The 20,454-nt window shown below is 35.0% G+C and overlaps 1 protein-coding gene across 1 annotated transcript in view; it reads right to left on the minus strand.

Annotated features, from left to right (window-relative positions):
• Positions 1–20,454, minus strand: part of LOC113391456 (homeobox protein Nkx-6.2) — a 54,269-nt gene that overhangs the window by 23,347 nt on the left and 10,468 nt on the right. The window contains exon 4 of the mRNA XM_064218149.1: positions 12,805–12,951. Coding sequence (XP_064074219.1) covers positions 12,805–12,951 — 147 coding nt within the window. The remainder of the gene's footprint in view (positions 1–12,804; positions 12,952–20,454) is intronic.

Below are 20,454 nucleotides of genomic sequence, written 5' to 3' on the forward strand. Positions count from 1 at the left end.
CATGGATCTGACTTACGGCTGATGCCTAGTGTATATGAAGGGAACGTGGACGTGGACATTATGTGTAGTTTTCATAGATACAACAACACGATTAAGACAAAATAACAAGTATTTAAAGTATCAATCTGCTCGAAATATAACATAAATCAGAGAATGATAAACGATGAAAAGTCAACCAGATCTGACCCGGGTGGCGGATAAAAAAACCGCCACCCGTCTTCGTAACTAGTTTATAACTGAACTCACATATAAAACCCTAAAAAGTGTATGTTACTAAATGAACTTTAAATTTGCAGATTAGTCTGCAAATTTAAAGTTTATGAAACTAAGGGCGTACTTATGTAGGTTTTTACTGATTTTGGGCCTAAAATAATTAACAAAATATATAATAATAATAATTTTAAAAATAAAAAGTTACCAATTTTATAACGCCTAAGTATCTAAGGACCGCACTCGTATTAAAAGGTTTAAAATTCGTTCTCGTCGTTCGGATAAGTTTATTTCACCAAATTTTAGATTCTTGGCGACTTACTTCTTTGTTTTGGTTTAATAGTGGACTAAGCCTGTGCAATTACTTGCACAAAGGACATCTTGATCCTGTCTCGAGACACACTATTAAGAAAGGTTTATATTTTATACAGAGCGATATCTTTGTGCCGAGTTGACCATATACCAACAAGTGGCCCAATCGTCAGTTGCCTTCCTGTTCTTATTACAGAAATATTTTAATGACTGTTTTGACTTGAATGAAAACAATTACCTACGTAAAACGATCCAACAATATTAGGAATGTGACGATTCGATGCGTTTCAGAATTGCTATCGTAAAGTACCTTCGAAGCCTATACATACAAAATGAGATTAATTCTGTCCCACGCCTCAAAACGATCATAGAGGCCTAAAACAATTTAACGGTAGATTTAATAAGCGGCTCAATTCGATAGTATCGATGCTAAGTCGATTAAAAATCGATTTTATACAGCGAAGCAGGAAGTGTCACTCGGCGGCTGACAAAGTTAATTAAAAATTATGTTTCGATTCTTGTAACGTCTAATGTGTTATTCGGATTATGGTGTGGATAAAGGTGTTGCCGTTTCAACGCCTGCGATCGACTACCTTATATTAAATTGAATGTGATATCTATCCATTTCGTTTGATGTAAATTATTCTTTACTTGTTATAATAGTTATAAAGGCCGATTTATTGAAATGATTTCTTTTCTGACGGTTGATATTTTAAACATTCGGTACAATTTTCTTACAAAAAAACATGTAACTGACTGGGCTAGGGTCTTCTCTTTTTTCTTAGGTAACCTTTATCTGAGCTTCATCGCCCAGCGTGAAATAAATATTTTAAACATAATAACATGAAAAACCAGGGGTGACACCTGGGATTAAACGCGAAATTTTCGGTTAAGATAGATATTCTAACTTATGGCATCTAAGTTATTATAAATATTACTAACTTTACATAATTTTCATAAATCCAATTTTTAAGGCCATCAACAATCTTTACAAGTATTACGTATTTAGTTGTAAAGAATAAAAAACTTTTGAGGAAATTGGATCAGTCTATGCTAAACCACATAATCATTCAATTCATTCATTCATTCAACTGAACACCGTTCCTACCGCGCGAGGGCGGGAACGCGACGCCATAAAAATGCAAATGGCGGTGTCGACTGGGGATTTCGTTGTTGTATCAATCACACTCCTCTCGCTCCTTATTATTGCGGGATTTGTTCCCGGATTCCCCGTTTATTGTTTTCGAGTACGAATATCCTTGGACTTTCGGGAGATTTGTATTTTTTCCGAGTATTAAGTTTTATTTGATGCAAATAGTTATATTGTTTTTATTGCTAAATTACTTAGGTATTTAAACAATGAATTAATATCGTTCGCTGTGTTTTATGTATATATGTTTATATATCATTATATATAAGTACTTGTAAGTCTTTTCTAAATGTGTAAGTAACAAAACTGTCCTAATAAACGGTTAGATGTATTGCGATGATTTTTTTTGTATGTTGTTTAATGGGATCCTGCATGATATATATCGAATCCGGTAGGTCATACTATGATTAGGAATTAAATATAATTCTTATTTCTGTGTTATATGTAATATTGATACCTATCAGAATACAAGCACTTAACACAAAAAAAGTTTTCTAAATATATATAATTTTATGTAATCAAGTATGTCACAAATAATATGTGACAGATACTGTGTATTTAAAAAGGAATCGATCATCAAACGGCGATTAGTGCAGCATATTTTCCAATGACTGCAGAAAGCCATCTGTCACACGACAAATAGACCTCAAGCGAGGGCCGCCATTGTGATGGTAATGTGACCACAGTTGTTGTTAATAATACGCCGCCCGCGCCGCTGCGCCGCCGCATCAGACACGCCTACGCACATGCGATTTTTTATTAATGTGTCAAAATTTCGTAATATATTAACAAATATTACGATTTGCAAAGTACAAAGTAATGGTCCGATCGGATCAGTGTATAAGCAGCTTAGCTTATTTAAAGAATTGCATTTAATTTTATTATGAAGCTTATAAAAACAATTGCATATGATGCATATAGTTTTCTAAAATAAAGGGTTATTTTTATAGGCCGCTAAAACACCAAAACTGCCTACCTATTTTTCAAGATTATATTAATTAATTAATCTTTGAATTCGGTTTTGACATTAGCAGCTATATAATAGCGGCAAATATTTAGGTTTCTCAATTTTGGTGTTATGGCGGTGCATTTGAACACAATAAAATATTTGTATCCAACAAAAGGTGAAAATAACTTATAAATGACTTTATATTATTTTCATGAGTGAGTGGTCAGCGCACAGACATCGGCTTTCAGAAACCCCTCTCCCCACATCTCACGAGGAAATTGTGTAAAGACAAGCGAGAACAATAAAAACGGTCTTAGTATGAATCTAAAATCTAGTCATGTTATTGTAAATATGATTCTTAATGTTTATCTAGATTTATTACAAACGATATATTTACAATCTGCTAACACGCAAATAACACAGCGTCATGTACGAACTATATTTTAATGAAAGCCATAAATATTATATCCGACCACAGATAACTTGTTACGAACAAGAGACATATTACAAAGATCTACATCCGAAGTAACTCGAGAATCAATTAGGGCTCCGCGCTCCGCCTCACGCCCACTGACTTTCACTGTCGCAACAGAACAATGAGTTAAATAGTTCTCTGGAAAAATATCTCCCAACAATAAATTACTTATTAAATATATATATTTCTAAAATGATTCAATAAAAAAAGTACTTCGGAAACTTTGGTTAAAATCAATTATGGGATATTTATTTCGTTTGTAAATAATAAAAACCCGAGGTTAAAATTATTGTTAAAGAAAAACTCGTCTACAATCTGAAGCCGTTTTAATTGCAAACTGTCATTTCATGACATGCGAGAATATACGACACAAGATTATAATAATACTAGATGAAAACTCGGCTTCGCTCGGGTGAAATAAATAGAACGAAACAAATACGGTTTATCATTTACCTTTTATATATTTTTTTATAAACGAGATTATCAAACAGCTATATTGTGGTAAAAAGTGAAAGCTAACAATAAAATAATTCTTTACATAGCTTTCCGAACGCACCCGTAAACGTCAAACATTGAACTCTCATGTCATTGAATTTCATGAATCGAAATAAATTTTGTATTTTGCGGATATATGATGTCGACTAGAAATCATTCTCTTTCAACGATTTCTAATTGTGGATAGGTTTCGATCGGGTCTATCGTAGACCTGCACAAAATTATTAATAAATATTGTACATATATCAATATAAGATAGGACCAAAAAAAAAAACTGAATGATCAATAAGTGCTGCAAAGTTGGATGAAATCTGCCATGTGTGTGTCCACGAATCAGTGCTAGAGTAAAGGAGTGGAATAAGTTCCAAAACTTCCTCTTCTCTTAATTACATTTCCACGCAGCAATGGCACAATAGCAGTATTTTTCTTTACTTCAATTTTACATGTATGACCAATATATTGCACATAATACGGCCAAACGCGGTGCTACGGCGGCGCTATGAGATAAATGTTGTCACTAGTACCTATTTCTAAATTGAGCTCTCATTACTATAAACTATAATTACTTGCAAATGCCAGTTTATATTAACCTAAGTAAATAAGGTTCAAGGTTTTGATAAAAAACTTACGAATATAATATTCAAGAAGAACGATTTCGGAGTCAGGCGGCGTACCTCTATCTAGTATGTAATAAAATAACTTAAGGTTATTAGAAACAAAATTGTATCAATAAATTTGTTTCTGATTTTTGAACGAAATTTAAATTTGTTTTTGTTTTATAATATTTTAGGGTCACGTCTAACTTGAACTCGCATTACGTTAATTAACAGCTAATTAGTAGCAGTCTCGTTACAAATGAAGGCGCTAGAGATTTATTTGTAACCATTGTGAATACCAAAACATTGACTAATTTCACAGTCATTATAAAAATACATTTGCGACCGAACCATTCACTCATACATTCGATTAATGACCGTCGATTAACGTTCGCTCTCGGCTGTCATCGGCGCAATCGATTGATTGCTCCAACATTGCTATTATGAAAACAATCTTATTCAAACGGAATAGAGTTGAAATAGAATTGTGCTAGTGTTTATTACACAGGGTGCATGAATCTGTCGGATAGATTTAGGCGTGAATTTAGGCACGTCAGTTAGTATTATGTGAATGACGTCGAATGAATCGGTTCGATTGATTGAGATCGGCTCTACTAATGAGTGAATGTTTCTCGGAGTGCCTGTTAAAACAATCGGACGCTCGAACCGAGTGGATTGGGAAATGCATCATTCTAATAATCAAAGGTAGATATTACGAAAATAATAAAATAAAATTATACAAAATTAAATAAATCACTTCGAACAGTTGTTTATTTATGGAACATCACAACATCTTATAAACATCCATAATCATATCAAATATGTTTTTCATATCCTTTAAAATGCCTTCCTTTAATGGACTTAAAACAACAAAATATTAGCAATCTAAATTATATTGTATTTGTTTTATGAATCGTGTATGTTATGTTTAATGAACAGAAAAAATAAATCTGTGAGACATAAAATAAAATAAACAATAAAGAAATAATTCCAAGACATTTATGCTTCGTTGTAGGGATTTGTGCAAGCCCGACTTAGCAGTTACCGGACCTAATACTTCGTATTGTTGTGTTTTGGTTTGAAGGGCGTGTGAGGCGGTGTAGGCACAAGTGGTGCATTTGTGATGTAAGGAATGTTTATTATTTCTTACAGCGCCAATGTCTATGGGTGATGGTGAACTCTTACCAACAGGTAGCTCATTTGTCCGTCCACCTACCTACATTATATAAATAAAAAAAGTATTTTAAGCTAATCGTAATTATTTTTACCATAATTCCTCCGATTTTCTCAATTTATTGGAATAGGTATATACAGCTGACCTTCTTAAAAACGTTTCCTTTACTCATTAAAATAAATAATTAAAATACGAAATTACAGTGAAAACAAAATTTAAGCATTTATAAAATATAAAAAACAAATTACAATAAAATTCTCGTAACGCTAAAAACGGCTATAAGCAACATTTTAAAAAGTAAACCAGTTAACAGCGCAATCGATCAAATAAAACGCAAGTCAGAATAAAAATGCATAGCAAATTATATCTCGTTTAAGATAAAATTAAAAAACGCCATCAAACCGTTACACGATTAAGCATTCATAAAGTGTTTTGTGAAAACACATTAGTATTGAATTATAGCGATCCATCATTATAATTTAATAAGCCCCCTATCTGTGATCTACACGGGTTTAAACTATCGTTTATCTTACTGCAGGGGGGATGCGAACGCACTTTCAGATATGTGAGAAGGTCCCTGTTTTGATTTCTAGTTTGCTATTTAGATTCTGTTCATTGCAAAGAGTAGATTTGCATGTAATGATTAATTTAGTGTTCCTTCTATTTTTGTTGTGTTTCGTTAAAATTATTTAAATTTTCGTTTGATCCTTTGAATTCCAAATTTAGAAATTTAGAAACTTCATTAGTTTTTTATATAATAGTATTAAGCTTGTTCATAAGATCATAAGGTCGAGCCAAAAATAAGGCGAGTTTTCTAATAGGAAACTGTCAGTAGTCCAGCGTAATTTCTATGTTTAATAATTTGAAATTATTTTAATGAAAAAGCTGCTTGATAGTATCTATGATCTATAGATACTAACATTGGAATAGGATAGTTCATTATCTATAACATTTAAATATATAATATAACGTAGAACCTATAACAAGATATATAAATCGTCATATTCCTTACGCCTGTAATTATTACAGAAGTCACTCACTCACCCTTCAATCTATCGTTTGATTTTACCTGCATAAATTAAATTGTATATCATTACTATTGAGGGGGTAGTGGCTTTAGATTCAAATCTATATAGTGAAATTGAGAAAAGAAAAAAAACTGATTTTACGAGCACTTAATTAATTTGAATAAAGCATGTTTCAACGTCGATAATATTTATAATTATGTGTTAATGCTTATTTTAATTACAAGAGTTTAAATTTTATTTTATGATAATTTTAGTGAAAATCAATTGAAAAATCCACCAAAGAGCAATTTTAACACAAAGCTTCACTAAGCTGGTAGCGATGACAATAAATATAGCTCTAATTACAAACACGGCTCTATCTGCCAGACTGGCTTGCCAACATTTCTAAACAACATCCCATGTCTAATTAATATAAATTCCATAAACAATTGCGGACATAGCATGCGTCGTAGGCCCTTAAAACTTTACAACCGACTGATTTACTAGTATTCAGGCATATCTCTCGTAACTGCTCAAAATGCAAATCGTTGTACATTGCTTTTATTACAGCTGTAAATTTACCGAGAATTAGTTGTGGGCCCGCGTTGCACGGTTCCCACGATGTTCGTTCGTTATTATGACGTGGTACAATAGCATCATCTTTAAGTATGAGGTATAGATTATCTAATGATCGAAGGAAAAAAAAACAAATATGATCTTTGCTTCAAAAAAGTACGAGATGTTTATGGCAGTTCTATAAATCAATCAAATGTGTAGTTCAGACTGGAGGCGAGCGCGTCATTAATAATGCATAATATAGTACTCGAGAATTTTAATATTTCTCTTAATTGTAATAATAATTTTACGACACCGTGCTGAACTTCAAATGGACATTGGACAGAGTGATTCCAGATTTTCACGTAAAGAGATTCTAAATGCAGACTCCAGGTTTGAGGTTTATACCTGTTATCAATCATAACTTACTCTCATGTTATTTTGTCCTGTATTAACAAAATATATCCAACATCTACACAAACAAGTAAATAAGATATCAAGGATAGAAATCACACGTGGTGAGTTTTCTGCAAATTAGAACAGAGCCTCATCTCAAGCCATTGTTGACGTAAGCGTCGACAATAGGATATTTTTGTGAAAAAATGAACACCATCGTACTTAGTGCCTTAAGAACTTTTATAGATGTGGAAAACCGATCACACACCACAGCATTTTCTAGGAGGAATTTTAGTTTAGTATCTATTGGGTGATATGATGTGCAAGCCCAGGGTAGATACCACCCACTCATATATTCTACCGAAATAAAACCTCAACTTCGTATTGTGTTCCGTTTTGAAAGGTTAGTGAGCCAGCATAACTACAGGCACAATAGACTGAACATCCCAGTTCCCGAGGTTGGTGGCACATTGACTCTGTAACCATTACAATTTTTTACTGAGCCGATGTTGAGGTTCATTCAAAATGGATTCAGTAAAGTCGTTTTTAAGTCCGGAATAATCCTTCTATAAAAAATACTAGAACCTAAGGATATGAAATTTAATGATTTATATTCATTCCTACTAAGAACTATACGTGGAGCTTTTTGGGACTAAACTATATTTGCGAGGTCATTGTAAAATCTTTATAGAAGCGTTGCCCAGTCGACAGATAATAAAAATGAAAGGTTCGTCTACGCCATTGGAGTTGATAATATAGACAGTATTTGCAAATGTAAGCGTTACAATTCATTATTTCCGTATAATTAGTTTAATGTACATTACGCGCTGTGCGCCCCAAATATTCTAATATTCCAAACAAAATAAACATCGGAGTGAAACAATTGATTGCATTACGCCATGCACCGGCTGAGCGCCACATGTGTAAACACGCGACTAGCCCTCTGTTAATCTTCCCTATGGATTAATTCTATCGAATGCCAAATGAGCTATGACACCATATAGGGGAAATGAGAGCACTGATGTGTGCAGCTCATTTGAACCTTATTACGATACGGTAGAGTTTATTTTATGTTGTTTAGGTGTGATTGGCAGTTTGCAGGGCGAATGCACCGATGTGGATTGGCTTTTGAGCTCAATTGGCAACTAAGAGGTCGTATTGTGCGTATTTAGCGTTACAAAGTATTATAGATCATTCGTCTGTATTGGATTGAATGTGGCTGTTAGTGTAATTCGTTTAAAGCTCTTACGCTGATAAATGCAATTAAGATACTTGTCATGTTATTTTCAAAGTCAAAATCAGCTGACTGTAGGTGGCCATCACTACCTATAGGCATTGGCGTTATAGAAATATTAATCTTTTTTTAATAACTATACCAAGTATGTTTGGCGGTAGAATACCTCATAAGTGGGAGGTACCTACCCAGATTGGCTTGCACGAAGCCTTACTACCAAGTAAATAATGATATCGTGTAACAATGATATGTACCTGCATTTTGTATATTATTATAATTTTACTAGAACATGTAATTGCAAGTCTCGCCCGTTTACAAACAAACTCCGCAACGAAGCCGCCTCGCGAACGCGTTACAAAAACAAAACATAATGCGAAATGACGTAACAAAAATCGCGAGCCGTCAGTATCGGCGTTTGCACTTCGTACATTAACCGTGTTACTCTCGGTTCATTGCGTGGCGTACTACCTTACACGCAGCTATACATTCGGCGATAAATATTGAATTATATTCAATTGTATTGAGTCGATACACGATAGTTTTAATGTTTTATAAAATGGATTACTGTGGATGTGCACTCGGGGTGGACATAATTAAGTAACAGCCTTTAAATTACCTCTCCCTGAAGGAGAAAGTTTTTTTTGGAACTTGTTCCAACACGCTCTAGTGATTTGCGGATTGAGAAATGTATACAGATGAACTTTTCTGTATATCACAACATAAAAGTCCAGTTTCTAATTATATGAAAAAGTTTTCTAAAAAATAAAAATGCTTCATAATTCGCCTTAATTATACGCTTTTAATATAATCTTAACAATGTCTAATAGCAATGAATTTGAGACGAAACCCTGGAGTTGTAATGACGTCAACGTAAAAAGGATCCCGAAATATTTTCTTTTTTAAGGTCGTTTATAAAGTACAAATTTAACTTCACTTGATTTGCTTACACAAAATGCATAATCCTCCTTGGCGCAGAAGGGTAAGGATATCTGCTGGCCCAACATCATCCCTAAATGGAGCTCTCTACTTAGTTAACATGATTTGCCCCTCGGAATTAAACGCTAACTACGCGATGCGTTCGCTTCGGGGGAACGAAGGGTGAGCGTCATCGCCGTGTAATTTATGATAGACGAAGTCTTAAACGAATACGCAGACATGAATGATAACTTCCCCAATTGAATTCATTGATTCTTTTAAAGGACTGAACATTTGTCGCGTAATAAATTATAATTTGCATCACAATTTCAAGTTTATCGCAAATAAACTAGTAATATGTTCGTTTATATTTGTTTACTGGAATATTTCGCTCACAGAGCCGAGATAGCCGAATGATTGAAGGGCACAATCTTTACTGGAAGATTGCAGGTACAAACCCAGGCAATCACCACTAAATTTTGAATTGCAATATTTAATCTCATGTACGGCGACCAAGGATAACATCACGAGGAAACTCGCACTTGATAAATAAAAACTTTCCACATGTGTGTCCAAACAATATTGGAGCAGCTTGTTGAAACTCACCTCAACTCAAGAAACTATATATTATATACCCCTTACTTTACTTTTATTGAGCACCTAAGAAGTTTCAAAAATAAAAAAAAAAGAATCTCGAATCATAAATTCAATTCTTCCGCATCGGGCAAAACGTAAATAGAATTTAAACGATACACAAAACAGCGGACATTTCAATAATAGTCCCAACGTATCGCAAAGCGCGCGTGACCGCAACTCAGCGAGCAGTCGACCCCTTTATTGCTTTACTAAATCCAACAAAGAGTCAGAAACAATCGTCCGCACATCCATTACCCGCTGAACAAAGTATTGAGTCTATACATCGTGGTCCTGCCAGCAATGTATACCGGACGAATAGGTCGTGTTTTCGTTGCGATTACGTCCGGCGTTCATAATAATCCCTAATGTTCTAGCTAATGTCCCCGGCGTTTAGCGATCGTTATTCGAGGGAAAACTTCGTCCTAATTAGTATAAAATCAAATACTGTACTTTCAATTATTTTTCTCGCTCTTGTTACACTTAATAAAGTTTTAATTTTTTTTAATTGTATTACAATTATGAAACGCATTTATTTCCGCGCGGTTTCATCTGTGTTATTTTCAATAGTCTATAACCATTTTCAAACAATGGGCTATTCAATGCAAACATTTTTTTCATATCAAACTGATAATATAAATTAACGCTATAATATATACAAACAAATAAACTCTTCACTTTTCAGCTTTACAATATTATTAATATATCTAGTAAATATTTTTACATAGAATTAAAATAGTTCCAATTAAATTTTGCTCTTAGTTTAAAGGTAACATCGTAAAAACCCGTAATGGCCACTCCATTACGGCTTCGTAACCTTTCCGTAATAAGAGACAAACTCAGAAGTGGAACGTTCACAAATTATTAATTGCTTATATTCATTTATCGAGGTATCTATTTTTGTAATCATATCTATTATTTGTTATCTGTTGAGCAATATGTCACATGAACACTGTTTATAGAGTCAGATAGTTAAATTGGCCCCGATATATAATAAGCGTAGTTTAGCAGTACTTGATATATAAGGCCTTAGTCGATCCAACAGACCAGTGGTTAAAATCTTAACCCAAGAACGCAGATTCAAACCACGCTTGAATTGAATTTAACTTCGTCAGAAAACCTGCGTTGGATGAAAACCTGAAACTGATGTTCATCAACCCGCATTGGAAAAAATTGGTAGAACAAGCTCCTTCTCCTCAAAAATAGTGGAGTGATTTTGTTGCTACTTTCTTCGTATCCTTCTACGGACATATCACACACAGTCATTATTTATCATATTACAAGATTATAAGTTGCCGAGCCCGTTTTACTAGGTGCAAATACATATATTTAATCTAAAATGTACATACTTATATTGAAATACATTTTTATACGTATAACATATTTTGAAATAATGTTGTTACGCTCTAGCCATAAGATTTAAGTGTTAACTAAAGCGAAATACATTTACAAGTAAACAATTAAACACAGTCAGCGTTTCGAGTTAAAAATAGATACAATTTGAATTAAAACATGTGTTTCAATCGAAGCGATATCGAGCAACACACGAACTACGGCGTATATATTAAAAGCGTGCCGTATCAATAACAACAGATATTCGTATCTGTAAACGAGACGAAGCAACGGGCCCACATGTCACTCGCTAATCCCCAGCAATAGAGCGAAACGTTTGATTGCGCCGCGACTAAGTGATTGACTTTTCAATCTCTGTAATCCGATTACGGACGGACTACATCGGTTATTGTTTAACAAATCATATCGAATGACTTTCACCTTTATCTCTTACGAGTTTTGGTGTATTATAGCGTGCAACGATAGCGCCATATGCGTGCTCGGTTCGGGGTATGTGGGGTGAAGGCCGTACGGAGGTGTTACCCTATTAGAGTGGCCGTTATTTAATCTTTATACGTTATTGTGTTTCATGTTATTCGAATATTAAAACTAATTGCATTTAACAATAAAGGGATTAAGTAAGTCTTGTACGTAATTGATCTCGTGTTTAAAGTAATATCTGATTTAACGAGTAATCTAGAAAAAACTAGTCCCAGACAAAGGCGTAACAAGCTTTTCGGGTCCCGATGCACAAATATGGATGTTCCCTGTGTCCCTTCATTATATTTGTAAAAATAAAAAATATATTTTATTAGGTATTTTTATCAACTATAAAAATCCTTCGCGGCTCGTATTGTATTCTCTTTGATATAGGTACAGCTACGCCAGACCCCTTAAATAATAAAGGTCTCCAAAAGAAAAGTAATTACAATTTAAATTTAACGTTTAACATTATGTGGCAAAAAGTGCCAGCTCAGTATAACATGTCAAAAACATCTCTGGTTTTCAGCTGGTCACTTTCCCGCGGAAATTACACATTATAACTCAATAACACTTGCGTCTGTTTGAATCCGACATCTCATGAATCTGGGCTTCTTTTCATTTGTATATAAGGTATAACTTCGAAAGAATAGAATAGTTGATGGTAACACCAACCACCCACTTATCAGATATTCGACCGCCAAACAACAGTACTCAGTGTTGTTGTGTTCCGGTTTAAAGGGTGAAAGAGTCAGTGTACAGGCACAAGGCACATACCAAACCAAATAGCTCCCCAACGAGGTTTAAAGTCAAAACCGGTTCATTCCAGATTAAACTAAGATCTAAATTATTCTTGCAACATGAAGGACATGACACGACAAATCAGCTTACCTTAACTTGTGACTCGGTCATGCCCAGCGCGTAGGCCAGCTTGGCGCGCTCCGGCCCCGCCAGGTACTTGGTCTGTTCGAAGGTCTTCTCCAGCGCGAAGATCTGTTGTCCGCTGAAGGTCGGTCGCGTGTGCTTTTTCTTGCCATCCTTGTCCATTCCGCCGGCTTGAGCTGCGCATGCGCTGAGCGCGCCATTGCTCACTGAAATCATCAGTATTATCTTTAGCACGTCAGAAGTAAGTGCGCAATAGTTGTTAGTAGTTTAGACACTTTTTAAATGATAATATTTTATCGTAAGCATTTAATCATAAAATATAATTCTAATAAATACAGGAGATATAACACTCTGTACATACATATGTGTTAACACTACGTCATCTGCTATAGTACACAATACTATGCGACAGAAACGAGGCGTATACAAATATTCACTCTCTTTAATCATAATGAACGAATGAATGGAATGTAGTAATTGGAAGTCTTTCATATACCTAAATAAAAAAAAAATGAGTACGTTGATCTAGATTTAGCAGAAGCTGTTGTGTGAAGTTAGTTTAATCGGTTTTAAACCCGATCGCTTTCTGTACAAAAAGCACACGAATGTTTTTTTATTATTTTGATTTGAAATACATTTTATGTTCGTTATATTTTGATATTCTAATTAACGATTACATCATTGAAATTGCAAAAACAAAGACTTCGTTATGTGCATAGTTAGTCGTTTCGCTCACTCGTTCCCTCAGCGGCGTCGACGTTTTTATCATTATTTTCATTTCATCCCTCCTACCCAGCTCCTCCCCGGGGAGCCCTCCCGCGCGGTCGCTTCATCAAAACATTTATACGCGATGAAATATATAACAATTGAATGTGATACGCTTTTTGTTCGCCCTCAGGACTCGGAGCGGTTTTATTGTGTTTTTATTTGTTTCAATGACACAAGCTCCATTGTTTATCGCGAAATATTATGAAGTTCAAATATAAATCAACATTTCTTGTCTACTCCGTTATTTATCTTGTACAAAGCAGAGGGAATTGTCGCCTTCGTCCATAATCTATGTGCACACACACGCAGACACTATGAGATACATTGGCTATTCCTTCTATTGCCAATGAAAGAAATTAAGCTGTTCGATCTGATCGTAACACAGCGTGTAAGGATGCGTGCTTCGCCCTCCAGTCCTCTCAGTGCTAAATATGTAAAGAAATAAATAGCGCACTGCATATCGCTCGCTGTACACTGCTGCTGTTATCCAAATTTCGCTATTTGGCTGTAGTTACGCAGTTCATTTGGTGGTACCACTCACCCTTTAAAACAGGCACAAGGGACATAATATCTTAGTTCAGAAGGTTGCTGCATTGGTATAAGGAATGGTGAAAATAACTATAGTGCATATATGTGCGGCAATAAATTAACTCGTTTTAGAGGAATACTATGACTCTTCTCTATCGGTGTTAAATACATTATTAAAATCATGTTTACATGATTGATTTATATCTTAATTTAAAATAGGTAAACCTGATGGTAAATGTGACCACCATCCACAAACATTGCCACCGTAAAATGTTTATAACAATTGACTGATTATTCGTTAAAATATATGTTTAATTAAAAACTAAAATATAAACCTAATTTACTTGCAGATAGGCATAGCTGCGGCAAACAGTTCATACAGAACATTTCCTCAGAAAAAGGAAAACATATTTTCACTGAATACTTTAGCTAATTTTCTTTACCATTCAAGCATTTGCGATTGATTTATCCGTTATGATAAATATTAATCTTATTCAAGACAGGGTTAATCGGATGCTGCATTAATATTAATGTAACTTTCCGCAGAGGTATTTTGTTTATGCGGAACGTACGGACGGACGCTTTGTATCGCCGCCTCACGAGTCATTGTAGACGATTTATATGTTTTATGTGATAACAGAATTGCTTTCTTAGACAAGTTAAATAGCGTGTCTCTGCCCGTAACTCGTGAATAATATTTCATAATTTATAAGTAAGTATATTTAATATATACGGAACATTTAGTTATCTGTCTCTGCAAATGCATATATATATTTGTAAAATATATTGTTTTATTTTTGAAGGCATTAAATACTCCCACATATATATGTATAATAGATATAAACATTGTAGTAGGACAAACCTACAAAGAGCCGCCTCACCCGAAGTTTCAGGGGTGCGAAACATTAAGATGATGATGCCGATGATGTTCAAGCTAGTCGTGCTTAGAATGGAGCTGAAACAGCCCCTAACCTACCTCTCTTAACATAGTAGTTCCATTCGGGCGCAGTGAGTGAGGTAGTGTTATCACAGACAAAAGTGAAAATCTTAGACCGGTGTAAGAAAATAAATTCTTACTTAGCCAGTGATAAGCACTGACCTAAAATTATCCAGCCATCAGAATCATCAATGGCCATTAGAAACCAGAAGTTAGTAGTATCTTCCAAGATAAAATAAAAAATTGTGTGTCGATTCACACACAGCAGGTTTGAAACTTGATAATATGTACCTATATACATATATATTCTTATGACAGTGAGTCATTTTATTTTCATCGAGTTTCAAATCACAAATATCTAAAGTCGTTTCACTTGAAAAACATCCTATGATTATCAAATCAATTATAATTAACAAAACTGTCAATGTCAACTCTTCAGTATGTGTAGTTATATCACATAACATGAATAACTAATTGATTTACTCTAAAAAACTATGAAAACAATTTAAAGCATATAGAATAGTCGAATATAATTATAAAAGTCGTTTATGTACCATCAGAATTTAATTCATTCCGTACATATGACGCTCTACGCCGACATCGATTCGGTCTCCCGAGCTATTCACTCAACCGAATACCAACTCTGTGACACTTAACTTATGGTCGTAATTAATTTGACAGCCAACGGTCGAGCCCGCACACAATTGTGTCTAGTTGACTTCGAACCTTAACGCAATAGTAAATGGGATTAAAATCGCCTGTTAATCACTCCTGACGGTTTCAGTGCGTTTCATTTGAATGCATGAAACGTGTAGTGTTTATATGTTCGACATTTATATACTCTTTTAGAAAATATCTACATATGTATGTTTAAATTGTTATATGTTAAGTTTAGATAGAAAATATTTTGTGTATTACAATTAAACTGGTAGAAGCGACCAAATACCTAAGACAGCGATTCCTCCCGCAACCTCACGGCAGAGGCAAGATATCAAGAGATAAACCTAGGGTCATCTCATTATTGAACTCAGATATATAGTTATACTAATTAGTATTAGGTACTCTTACAAAATATATGTGGTTTTGATATTTTTCTTTGTTTATTTGCAATTTTTTTTTTAATTTTAATTTTTAATTATTATGATTGATAGACGAAAAAATCTAAGTTACATCGATTAATGAATATTAATGCTTTTAATATAAATATCAGTTTTAATTAATAATGCTTGACTGGAATCAAGAAACATTCCACACATACTCAGGCCCCCGAGCGCGAGGCCTATCTTGACGACCTCACAAACGTTGTCTCTAATGCGGCTAATAACAATTATAACCGGGACGATTCTACCGGGACAATTATCCCGGGTAAATCTGTGCCCGGCTCCCGGGGGAGAGAGAGCAATTTGTAGGTCTAACGAGGAGCCAACGGGAAGGCTCAGACGATAACATAGAGGGAGGCGAGGGGCTGTCTGCGTGTGTATCGCGTGCGGTTGGATTGAATATTTTTGTCTTCCATTTACATATATTTTGTGAAACATAATAAGATAAATAAACCGGCCCTTAAGAATATTTGCAACAACTGAATTGTTTAACTACGATTAATTTTATTTCACTGTAGTTTTTTTTAATATTAATTTATACATTTAAAAATTGATGTTTGTATATCTATTTCAGACAAAAAGACTTCGACTTAAATAGTTTCCCTACATACATATAACATAATCAGCCTGCAAATTTCCCACTGCTGGGCTAAGGCCTCCTCTCCCGTTTGAGGAGAAGGTATGGAGCATATTCCACCACGCTGCTCCAATGCGGGTTGGTGGAATACACATGTGGCAGAATTTCGTTGAAATTAGACACATGCAGGTTTCCTCACGATGTTTTCCTTCACCGCCGAGCACGAGATGAATTATAAACACAAATTAAGCACATGAAAATTCAGTGGTGCCTGCCCGGGTTTGAACCCGAAATCATCGGTTAAGATGCACGCGTTCTAACCACTGGGCCATCTCGGCTATAATAATAGTTTCCCTACCACCATGATATATCGCATGTGAATCTTTTTCCATCCACTTTGTTGCAACCTACCACTGGGTGGCGCTTCAACATTACAACTTCCATACACGTATATGGAAGTTGAAATATTGTCCATATGTTTTGCTCCCATTATACATTTATAAACATACATAACATATTGTTCATATTTAACTATATGTAGCCCCAGTTTCGCCCGCTTGGAGTTCAGTTTGCGAAAAAATGCTTCAAGAACTTGTTTACATTCCTTTATCCCGAACATTACATCATTTTCAATATTGCCACGTATCGAATCTCATCAAAATATATACTTTTATGGCTTTCGCATTTATAATTGTAGTACACGTTATATTTTTATTGTATATGCATAATATACAATATAACATATTATTTAATATTTAATCAACAACAGCTATAAATTGCATTTACAAGTTTAAGATGATAATATTATATGTACGACGATCGATGCTCAGTACGAAGTTAGAAAGTCATATCAATACAATTTTATCGCGTCTCGCAAACTGCCTAACTTCATTTTATTATCCTAACAATAAACTTACCGTGACAAAGTTTATTCGCCGAGGAAACCGCGGGACACGGCGGGACAATTAAAACCTTTTGTTTGCACCAAGTTTATTCAGTACAACCCTTTACGATTACTGCGAACAAGTCGGGATCCTTGAGACCGCGAAGCCTTCACCCTCGCCGGAGTGGGAGGGGGCTAGGGGAGGATTTATTTATACATGATGTAGCGCAGATTTCGTGAACGCGTGTTTCCTCGTCGACTACGTGAATCTGTTCGTCTTTCTCACGCGATCTGTGTTACGTTGTAATAATGAATACCTATGGCCAGGAATCTGGTGAGGAAACGTGTACGTATTCGTTCTGTATTTGTGCGTATATTCGTCTATTTAATATTGTTCGAGACAAATACGATTACTGGTATTGATTAATAGTCACACAACATTATAATTATAGTTGGGTATTTTAAGCACAGATTTATTAAATTAAATGCTACAACGGACTTATTACTGCTCATAGAGGAGTAACCATTCACATAAGAACAGATAACCCATGCTTACAAAAAGTCAACGAATAGGGAGGGCCAGGTCAGGACGGCCTGAAGAAGACAACGAAAGCCGACATTCAGAGGGAATAAGAGCGATGGGGAGTGGAGTTATGAGGATGTCCAGCAAGACCTTTAATGGAGCACACATCTAGGCAAACTTCTTTTTTTAAACGGTATTTAAAAAACTTGCGTACGTAATTAATGCAATGATTTCTTTTTCTATTTTCTTGTAAAAGAAAAAAATATATATTGTGCATCGCATTGTGTGGCGGTATCAAGTAATTTTCATACGAGCGCCGGTTCCGGTACATTAATACCAGTTCCTTAGGTAAAGCTCACGATACGTTGCGCGTATTATATAATATTGAATAACGGCACAATAATACTATGACAAAATTATGAACATTATAAATTAAGATAAATTTCCTCAAACGAAGAATGTCTTTAATAATTCTCGGTGAAAGGAAATATCAGTGTTAGATGAAATTCTGGGATCATGCTTACCTATCTAAGTACTTGTACTGTAGTATCGTGGCGGAATTATCTTTAAACATAATTCTTACAAGTTCTTTACGCAGCAGTGGGGCTCTTACGTGCGGATTTATACTTTGTTACTTCATCAACATCTTTAGTTTTCACATCTTAGTTCCCAAGGCCGTAGGCACATAGATGTAAGATATGGTTAATATTTCTTAAAGTGCCAATCTACTCATGTCTTTACACCAGGTGGCCCGCAAACACTCCCTATCTGACTTTTTTAAACAAATTAAAAAAAAAACATTTGACAAATGTGACGCGTTTGCATTCGGTACTTGTTCATAATAATTTGTCTGCCTTCATTTGATTCGCCTTTTTATAATCAGGATTTAGTATTTTAAACTTATACGGCAATGAAAACAGTATTATGGTGTTGATTTCGTATCGTAGCGGTGACACGCCGCTGCGGCCAATAAGCGGCGCGCGTACAACGATTATTGTTATTCCTATTGAATCGATTATAATATCTTAATACCCTGATTGGACATTAATTGAGCAGCAAGACGATGTACGAATATTGGAATATTAACTAACGCGGACTCTACAGAGAAATAGCCCACTTGTAAGTCTGTTTACCTATTTTAATGAGACGACCGCCTCCACGCTATTTCAAATAACGAAAATATATTTAGTGTTATTGTACATTTAAAAAAAAAAATTAAAAAAATCCCTCTGCGTTTCTTTCGACGGTTCTTCTCAGGTGCGAGGCATTAATTTCCGATCCGGCGGTGGACTTTTGACCATCGATTAACAAGTATAAAACTTCTATATTCAATAAAGATTTTTGACTTTTGCCTTTTATTTTAAATTAAAATTGATTTGTATGTATATACATTTGGTTGCCACGTTGGTCTAGTGACTACGGCGTGTGAAGATGCGGAACCCTGTTTGAACCGAATATCTACTCGGTTCCCAGTCAGCTCGAAGTTTAACTATAGTCTAAGCTCGAATTTTAAATATAGAATCGTTGAAATATCCAACTAATCATAATTAACAAATGAGTGCACTTGTCCAGTCCGCGTGTGTCGCCCTGATATCCCCGCCATGTGCTGCGCTTAATTAATTGTCGTCGAATGTATGCGCCTCGTCACGTGTCAATATAAAACAATTACGAGCTCGTCATTACACCGCGATATTTGGCATACTTGAACAAACAACCTGTGACCGAGTCGTCTCTTAAAGTCGATAGATGGCGTTATAATACAAAAAGGCGCTTAACGCTTAACGCCTTGTCTACATATATCACATGAATTTTAAATATTTAGAGATTGTTTTTTAAATTCAATGACGTAGGTTTTCGATCTGCGTTGTCATAGACTCTATTAAGATGTCCTAAGGCTTTAAATCCTAACGTGAGCTTCTCTTTTCTCTCTAATTGTAAGCACTCAGTGCCCAGCTACTTGACTCTAGTGACGATAGCAGGTAAGTAGGGCCAATCGCCGTCTGGCACTAGTCCTTCTAATATTATCAATTTGAAAGTGTATATGTTGGTTTGTTCTTCTATACGCAGCGATGAACCAATCAATCAAAGTGATTCGATAAAATACGCGGGAGAGCGAATAAAAACGAGGATACGAATAATTAAAAACCGTCTCTTGTTCATAACTTTGTGACATTATTTTATTTCCGTATGATATCATAATCCTCGTTTAGTAAAAGCATATGATATCGTAGAGCCTGTAAATCTCATTGCTGATCTAAGTTCTCTTTTTCAGGAGAAGGTTTGAGGGTTATTCCTCCATATTGCTCCAGTGTATAAGATCAGGATTTGACTATTCAAAGC

Source organism: Vanessa tameamea, chromosome 20, assembly GCF_037043105.1.
Source record: "Vanessa tameamea isolate UH-Manoa-2023 chromosome 20, ilVanTame1 primary haplotype, whole genome shotgun sequence".
In the NCBI taxonomy this organism is placed as follows: domain Eukaryota; kingdom Metazoa; phylum Arthropoda; class Insecta; order Lepidoptera; family Nymphalidae; genus Vanessa; species Vanessa tameamea.